At 45.8% G+C, this 9102-nt stretch overlaps 1 protein-coding gene across 1 annotated transcript; it reads left to right on the top strand.

The window, feature by feature from the left end:
• The first annotated feature begins 261 nt into the window (after positions 1-261).
• DYNLT2B (dynein light chain Tctex-type 2B) lies at positions 262-7557 on the top strand. Its single transcript, XM_083380097.1, has 5 exons — positions 262-483; positions 1605-1738; positions 2793-2862; positions 5552-5615; positions 7188-7557. Exons 1-5 carry the CDS (start codon positions 368-370, stop codon positions 7233-7235), a joined length of 432 nt encoding a protein of 143 aa, XP_083236223.1. The 5' UTR covers positions 262-367; the 3' UTR covers positions 7236-7557.
• Positions 7558-9102: the final 1545 nt, after the last annotated feature.

The raw sequence follows: 9102 nt of genomic DNA, 5'->3' as shown, positions 1-9102 counted from the left end.
ATTCTATTCTACTCTTCATTCTTCTATTCTATTCTATTCTATTCTATTCTATTCTATTCTATTCTATTCTATTCTATTCTATTCTATTCTATTCTATTCTATTCCAGGAAAGGAAGGCGACTCTTCACTTTCCTATCTCTGTTCTTAGCTATCTCTGGCCCTTGAGCATTATAGACATGAGGCGGGCTAGAGCGGCACCGCTGCCCTCCTTGGTCGAGGTGCTTGGTACGTGGCGAAGCTTTATCATCGGAAGTGACGTTCAGGAAAACAAGTCTCGGCGGAACGAAAGAGCAGGAACCGGAAGTTCGGGGCGTCGTCGCCCTAGCAACGCCGTAGGGACGCTGTCTCCAGCCAAGCGGCCGCTGCCATGGCGGAACCGGCGCCGCCCTTGACGCCCACCCCGACCCAGACGCCGTTGGCCCGGCAGAGCAGCGCCCCCAGCCCCGCCCGGGCCTACCACCTGCGCCCGGCCTTCCACCACAGGTCAGCCCGCTCTCCCATGCTCCCCTTTTCGCTCCTTTGCTCCTACGACAGCCCTGCGAGGTAGGCCGGCGCGGGGCATGGTGGGAAGCCTGGTCTTCGGACTTTGCTTTCCTGACCTCACAGTCTGCTCCTTTTCGCATTTCATTTCATTGCTTTTAAAATACATTTTCTAAATAAATAAATAAACAACGCAAAACGGCAAACGTATCCAGCACGCTTTCCTCCTACTGTTTTCCCCACAACAACCCTGTGAGGTAGGTTGGGCTGAGAGAGAAGGACTGGCCCAAAGTCACCCAGCTGGCATTCATGCCTAAGGCGGGACTAGAACTCTCCGTCTCCTGGCGATTGGCCCAAAGTCACCCAGCTGGCATTCATGCCTAAGGCGGGACTAGAACTCTCCGTCTCCTGGCGATTGGCCCAAAGTCACCCAGCTGGCATTCATGCCTAAGGCGGGACTAGAACTCACCGTCTCCTGGCGATTGGCCCAAAGTCACCCAGCCAGCTTTCATGCCTAAGGTGGGACTAGAACTCTCCGTCTCCTGGCGATTGGCCCCAAATTCACCCAGCCAGCTTGACTTGACTTGATTTGAACTGAACAACTGCAGTGACTCCCTTAAAAAACTGCAAGGTGTCGTAAAATGGGGCAAAATTCACTCAACTTTCTCGCTTAGCAACAGAAATGTTGGGCTCCGTTGCGGCCGTACGTTGAGGACCACCTGCATGCAACTTGGCCGTTCCCTAGAAGCTGTTTCTTCTCCAAAATCAGAAGCCCTTTATTATAGAATTTGCACAAGGGCAAAAAAAAAAAAATTAAAGGAGAGCTATTGAAAGGGGGGGTGTATTTTCAGGGGCTTGTGGATGAAACGGGGGGAAAATTTAGACACACAAAAAAGGGTGCAGCTCTGCCTTTTGGGGAAACATTCTTGGTAAATCTCTGGCTGTGGTCCTCGACTTAGCCACCAGTCCTCGCGCTTACGGCCAATTGGTGTTTGCCTGTTTCCTAGGGACACAGATCTTCTGAAGCCGGAGTTTGCAACCTCCAGCTTTCCTACCTGTGCCAGACTCCAAGACTGTTATTTCTCTCTTTTTTTCCTTTCTTTTTTTTATTTCTTTTCTCTTAGGTTCCGTTCTTCCATGGTGAAAGATTGCATCCGGGAAATCCTGAAGGAGGAGTTGGCCAATGTGCAGTACAACCCGGAGGAGATCGGAGGCCGAACCAAAGTCTTATCTGAGTTAATCCGCGACAGACTGAAAGGTCTTTAGGTCCACCTGCCTACCCAGCGTTAACGTCGTCCTGGGCTGAGGACTTGTGTTTTAATCCCAATTAATTTTTCTTTTTATATAGATAGATAGACAGATACTCCAGAAGATGGTAGAGGACAGGAAGGCCTGGAGGAACGTTGTCCATGGGGTCGTGATGGGTTGGATATGACTTTGCAGCTAACAACAACAAAGATAGATAGATAGATAGATAGATAGATAGATAGATAGATAGATAGATAGATAGATAGATAGATAGATAGATGATAGATAGATAGATAGATAGATAGATAGATAGATAGATAGATAGATAGATAGATAGTTTTTATTAGTTTTTATAGGGTAAAGGATAAGGTGCTATCAGGATTAGGATTGGGGTTAAAGTTGGGGTTGCGGTTTTCCCAAATAACATTTTCAATATTTAGCAAACAGCATAGTGTCTGGCTACATGTATTTAACTAACAGCAATAGATATAGATAATTATCATAAACAATATGTTAATTACTCAATAGCCTTTCTTACTAATATATATTCAAAATTACATAGCACGTTCCTTTCTCTCTGACTCATTTTTCTAGCCACTGGTAGAAATTATCCCATGTTCTAAAGCACACCGAGTCTTCTTCCTCTTTAATCTTTAAAGTCAGTCTATCCATTTCTGCACACTCTTTAAGTTTTTCTTAATTAATACTTCTTCAGTTGATAAGTTTTTATTTTCCCAACGCTGGGCAAATACAATTCTTGCTGCCGTTAGTACACGTAGTATTAGATACCTGCAATCTTTCTCGTAATTGGCTCCTATTATTCCTAACAAAAAACATTCTGGTTTAAAGTCTTATTTGTTTTTTAGTCATCTTCTCCAACCATAAGTGTATTTTAACCCAAAATCTTTTTTGCTTTAGGGCAGGTCGACCAGATGTCGTAATAGGTACCTCGTCTTTGTTTGCATTGAGGTGTTCTTAAACATTTTTTGCTTAGTCTCACCGGCGTCGCACGCCATCTGTAAAACATTTTCCAATTAATTTTTTTTCTTTGCACTCTTTTTCAGAGAAAGGATTGCACCGATACAAAATAGTGGTGCAAGTAGTGATCGGGGAACAAAGAGGCGAGGGAGTGAAGTAAGTTTCACTTCACTTAAAACTATTGCCCTCACTTTGGACTCTTCGGTCATGCTGGTTACATGTCAGTTCGTGTAGTGACTGTTTGGAGTTACAACGGCACCGAAAAAAGTGACTTAGGGCGGTTTTTCACACTTATGACTGTCACAGCCTTCCCCCGTGGTCACATGATCAAAATTCAGACACTCGGCAACTGGCTCCTACTTACGACGGTCGCAGCGTCCCCGGGGGGAGGTGTCCCGTGATCACCTTTGGCGACTTCCTGACAAGCAAAAAATCAATGGGGCAAAGCCAGATTCTCTTAACAACCGTGTCGCCAACTGAACAACTGCAGTGTTCGCTGAACACGTGTAGCGAGAAAGGTCTTAAAATGGGGAGAACTCATTTAGCAGCTGTCCCACTTAGATACAGAAACGTTGGGCTCAGCTGTTATAAGTTGAGGACCACCTATGTTGTTCTTCTCTGTAGAAGGATCTGGACAGCCGGTGAGGCCACACCTGGAATCCTGCAGCCAGTTTTGGTCACCATAACACAAAAAAAGATGTTGGGAGTTTGGAAAAAGTCCAGAGAAGAGCAACTAAGATGATCCAAGGCCTGCAGGCTGAAACATACGAAGAACGGCTGCAGGACTTGGGTCTGGCTAATCTAAAGAAAAGAAGAAAGAGGGGAGACATGATAGCAGCGTTCCGGTATTTTAGGGGCTGCCACAAAGAGGAGGGGGCTAGGTTGTTCACCAGAGCACCAGATGGAAGGACGAGAAACAATGCTTGGAAACTGACCAAAGAGAGAAGCAACCTGGAATTAAGGAGAAACTTCCTGACGGTGAGGACAATTAACCAGTGGAACAGCTTGCCACCAGGAATCGTGGGCGCTCCATCCCTGGAGGCTTTTAAGAAGAGACTGGACCACCATTTGTCTGGAATGGCATGGGGCTTCCTGCTTGGGCAAGGGGTTGGACTAGAAGACCTCCAAGCTCCCTTCCAGCTCCTATTCTATTCTATATTAGTTGGAGAGATTCTCTTCTGTCATTTCAGAATTTGTCACTTCACATTTCCATCCTTTTTATATTAGGTGACTAACGTTTTTCGTATTGCTGTTTGAAAACGCGGCCAAGGCAGCTTAGGAAAATTCTTCACTTGCCGTACACAAGATCAGATATCGGTAACACGACAGGGAGTCCTCTTGTTACGCTCACAACTGAGCCCCAAATTTCTGTCGTTTAGCGAGGCAGCTTTGGGGTAATTTGCCCACCTTTGACCACTTTTCTTGCCACGCTGGTTAAGTCGGGGTAGGCAACCTTGGCTCTTTTATGACTCGCAGGCCAACTCCCAGAATTCCTCAGCCAGCGTGTGGGAACTATGGCCCCCTCATGACTCGTGGACTTCAACTCCCAGAAGTCCTGAGCCAGCATGGGGGAACTATGGCCCCTTCATGACTGGTGGACTTCAACTCCCAGAATTCCTGAGCCAGCATGGCTCAGCATGGAAACCTCTCCCTTTCCCCTCAGCATGGCTGGCTCAGGAATTCTGGGAGTTGAAGTTCACAAGTTATAAGGGGGGCCATAGTTCCCCCATGCTGGATCAGGAATTCTGGGAGTTGAAGTCCGCGATTCATGAAAGGGCCAAGGTTGCCTACCCCTGGGTTAAGCGAATCACTATGGCTGTTAAGTTAGTAATATAGTTAGTCAAATGAAGCTGCTTCCCCCCCCCATTGTCTTTGCTTGTCAGAAGGTCACAAAAGAGGATCTCGTGACCCCAGGAGACATGGCCACCATCACAAGTATGAGCCAGTTGCCAAGCAGCTCAGTTCTGATAATAATATAATAATAAAGTTGGAAGGGACCTTGGAGGTCATCTAGTCCAACCCCCTGCTCGGGCAGGAAAGCCTGCCTATACCATTTCAGACAAAGGGCAGTCCAGTCTCTTCTTAAAAACCTCCGGTGTTGGAGCATCTACAGTTTCTGGAGGCAAGGAGTTCCACTGGTTAATTGTTCTAACTGTCGGGAAGTTTCTCCTTAGTTCTAGGTTGCTTCTCTCCTTGACTATTTTCCATCCGTTGCTTCTTATCCTGCCTTTGGGCGCTTTGGAGAATAGCTTGGCTCCCTCTTCTTTGGAGCAGCCCCTGAGATCTTGGGACTACTGCTATCACGTCACCCCTGGTCCATCTCGTCATTAAACTAGACATACCCAATTCCTGTAACCATTCCTTATATGTTTTAGCCTCCAGTCATCTTTGTTGCTCTTCTCTGCACTCTTTCCAGAGTCTCAACATCTTTTTTACATCGTGGTGACCAAAACTGGATGCCATATTCCAAGTGTGGCCTTACCAAGGCCTTGTAAAGTGGTATTAAGACTTCACGTGATCTTGATTCTCTCCCTCTGTTAATGCAGCCTAGCACTGTGTTGGCTTTTTTGGCAGCTGCAGCACACGGCTGGCTCCTATTGAAGGGATTGTCCACTAGGACTCCAAGATCCCTCTCACAGTTACTACTATTGAGCAAGGTACCACCTATATTACTATACCTGTGCATTTGATCACCTGACCTTGACGGTAAGTGTGAAAAACGGTCATCCCATTTTTCAGCGCCCTTATAACTTCGAACCAGTGACCAAACCAACTGGTGTAAGTCAAGACTACCTGTACTTCGTCTTTTTACCAACTAGTGTCCTATTTTTATTTTTTATTTTAGCATGGCTGCTCGCTGTTTCTGGGATGCTGACACTGATAACTACGCTCAGGATGTTTTCATCAATGTAAGTTCCTTAGTTTTCTCTCTCTCTCTCTTTTTTTAACTAATGTTCTTCACCGGGTAGCTGTTAAAATGTGTGCGTATCAGAGGGAGTGTGTGTCAGTCTGACCTAGGTCTCTATAGGTAGTCCTCAACTTATAACCTAACATTTATGTTGTTAAGCGAGACATGTATTGAATGACCTTTGCCCCATTTGACGACCTTTTTCGCCACGATTGTTAACTGAATCACTGCAGCCGTTAAGTTAGTAGCGCGGTGGGTTCCAATTTTCAACAAAACTGCACCCTTAGCAAACAGTGGGTCCCCAGTTAAGGATCGCCACGTTTGCTTAATGACCTCTGCAAAAAAAAAGTAAAATCTTTTTATATCAAAACAAACAATACATCATGTTTATTTTTAATTAGATTAGATAACCTTTATTGTCATTTTTTTCCCTGTGGGCACAACGGCACACATTAAAAATGAAATTTAGTTGCTTCCTCTCAAAGTGTACACATACCTAACACACATTTAAAACATAGTATATACAACATACGTACAGACCTACACCCTTACATATAAGTAACATATAAATATTAATCGCTGTCACTATTATGTAAACATTTTGGATAAACTTTCATAACCACTGTGACATATTAACCCCGCCGTCGTATCTCGAGAACTACCTGTATGTGTAAGAATTTTGCAACATAACCAGAAAGGACAGTTATTAACATTTGTAATCTAAATTTTAATAGGATTAACGATGAAGGATGCAGAATGGGAAAAGTAATAAATTGCCAGGGCGGGGGGGAGGGGGGCAAAAAGAAATGAATAACTAGGCCAGGGGTAGGCAACCTTGGCTCTTTTATGACTCGTGGACTTCAAGTCCCAGAATTCCTGAGCCAGCCATGCTGAGGGGAAAGGGAGAGGTTTCCAAGCTGAGCCATGCTGGCGCAGGAATTCTGGGAGTTGAAGTCCACGAGTCATGAAGGGGGCTGTAGTTCTACCATGCTGGCTGAGGAATTCTGGGAGTTGAAGTCCACCAGTCACGAAGGGGCCATAGTTCCCTTACGGTGACTGAAGAATTCTGGGAGTTAAAGTCCACCAGTCATAAAAGAGCCAAGGTTGCCTACCCCTGGCCTAGGCCCCTTCATGACTCGTGGACTTCAACTCCCAGAATTCCTGAGCCAGCCACGCTGAGGGGAAAGGGAGAGGTTTCCAAGCTGAGCCATGCTGGCTGAGGAATTCTGGGAGTTGAAGTCCACGAGTCATAAAAGAGCCAAGGTTGCCTACCCCTGGCCTAGGCCTAGGCCCCTTCATGACTCGTGGACTTCAACTCCCGAGTCCCTTGGGAGAGGGGTGGTATATAAATCCAAATAATAAATAAACTCCCAGAATTCCTGAGCCAGCCAAGCTGAGGGGAAAGGGAGAGGTTTCCAAGCTGAGCCAGGCTGGCTCAGGAATTCTGGGAGTTGAAGTCCACGAGTCATGAAGGGGCCATAGTTCCCCCATGCTGGCTGAGGAATTCTGGGAGTTGAAGTCCAGCAGTCATCAGTTGCAGTTTCACTCACAACCCTTCTTTTGGTCTCCCCAGGAAAGCCTCTTCTGCGTCGCTGTCGTCTTTGGCTGCTTTTTCTACTAAAGCCGACTGCAAGTTCAAAGAAGAACGGCCTTTGTTTTAAAGATTCCCAAAGAAGCAGGATTATATGCTTCGTTTCCCTTCCTCACTCCTCTCTGTGTGCTTGCACGCGCATGTATATAAGTGTATATAGTCCATTGTAAAGAAATATAGTTTCCAAGTGACCTTTTTAAGGGACCTCAGACTCCTGCGTTTGCTGTTTTGTACATAAAGAGAACTCCAGCACAGTTCTTCTTGAAATGGAGAACTTGTTCGTTGCATAAATAATTTCCCTCTTGTGTTGCTCCCTGTGCTTGGTGACATCTGCACATGGGAGCCAGATCTGACCATTTAAATACAGTTGTTAACAAGCATTACCCTTATCCTTGCAAATCCACACACTGCACGTGTCTCAATCTGTTCCTGCATTTTGAAATCTCAGTGAGATTATGAATCCCTGCGTGTTTTTACATGACTCCCATTCCTGACTTATCTCCTGCAAGTTGCTCTCTCCCTTCTGCAAATATTCCCATATATTCCTTCTATCTTTTCTTCTGGAAAAGAAGAACAGGAAGGGCTGTTGTTCTAAATTGCTTGATGCCAAACAGAATAGAACAGACAATGTGAACCGACAAATTCTGAAATGACAGACGAGAATCTCTCCCACTAATATAGAATAGAATAGGAGCAGGAAGGGACCTTGGAGGTCTTCTAGTCCAGCCCCCCGCTCGAGCAGGAGAACCTATACCAGGGGTAGGCAACCTCGGCTCTTTTATGACTCATGGACTTCAACTCCCAGAATTCCTGAGTCAGCATAGCTGACTCAGGAATTCTGGGAGTTGAAGTCCATGAGTCATAAAAGAGCCGAGGTTGCCTACCCCTGACCTATACCATTTCAGACAAGTGACCGTCTAGTCTGCTCCAGTGTTGGAGCGCCCACAATTTCTGGTGGCAAGCTGTTCCACTGGTAAATTATCCTCACTGTTAGGAAGTTTCTCCTTAGTTCTAGGTAAATCTCTTTTTGATCAAATTTTCCATCCATTGCTTCTTGTCCTGCCTTGGAGAATAGGTGGACCTCTTCTCTGTGGCAGCCCCTCAAATATTGGAAGGCTGCTGTCATGTCAACCCTCATCCTTCTCTTCATTAAACTAGACCAGGGGTAGGCAACCTTGGCTCTTTTATGACCCGTGGACTCCAACTCCCAGAATTCCTGAGCCAGCATGGGGGAACTTTGACCCCTTCGTGACTCGTGGACTTCAACTCCCAGAATACCTGAGCCAGCATGGCTCAGCTTGGGAACCTCTCCTTTTCCCCTCAGCATGGCTGGCTCAGGAATTCTGGGAGTTTATTTATTATTTATTATTTGGATTTATATACCGCCCCTCTCCTATGGCCTATGGAACTATGGCCCCCTCATGACTCGTGAACTTCAACTCCCAGAATTCCTGAGCAAGCATGGGGGAACTATGGCCCCTTCATGACTTGTGGACTTCAACTCCCAGAATTCCTGAGCCAGCCACGCTGAGGGGAAAGGGAGAGGTTTCCAAGCTGAGCCATACTGGCTCAGGAATTCTGGGAGTTGAAGTCCACGAGTCATAAAAGAGCCAAGGTTGCCTACCGCTGAACTAGACCTACCCAACTCCAGCAACTGTTTTTTATATGTTTTAGCCTCCACTCCCCCAATCATCTTTTTTGCTCTTCTTTGCACTTAGACTAGCCAAACCCAAATACACAGGTAGTCCTCAACTCACCACAGTTCATTTAGTAACTGTTCAGACTTACAATAGCCCCGAAAAAAGTGAATGATCACCATTTTTCACACCCCCATTACACCATCCCCATGGTCCCATTATATCACAGTTCAGAGGCTTGTCAACTGGTTTGTATTTAT

This window comes from Vipera ursinii, assembly GCF_947247035.1.
Source record: "Vipera ursinii genome assembly, contig: scaffold_248, whole genome shotgun sequence".
NCBI classification, from domain to species: domain Eukaryota; kingdom Metazoa; phylum Chordata; class Lepidosauria; order Squamata; family Viperidae; genus Vipera; species Vipera ursinii.
The sequence above is the reverse complement of the archived record's forward strand: the minus strand, read 5'-3'. Positions and strand labels throughout refer to the sequence as shown.

Bases quoted from the DNA above. Each gene is read 5' to 3' on its own strand.
- DYNLT2B (XM_083380097.1), top strand. From the start codon at position 368: ATGGCGGAACCGGCGCCGCCCTTGACGCCCACCCCGACCCAGACGCCG. The intron at 2,863-5,551 runs GTAAGTTTCACT...TTTTTATTTTAG, and splicing joins CAAAGAGGCGAGGGAGTGAA to CATGGCTGCTCGCTGTTTCT. The intron at 5,616-7,187 runs GTAAGTTCCTTA...TGGTCTCCCCAG, and splicing joins CTCAGGATGTTTTCATCAAT to GAAAGCCTCTTCTGCGTCGC.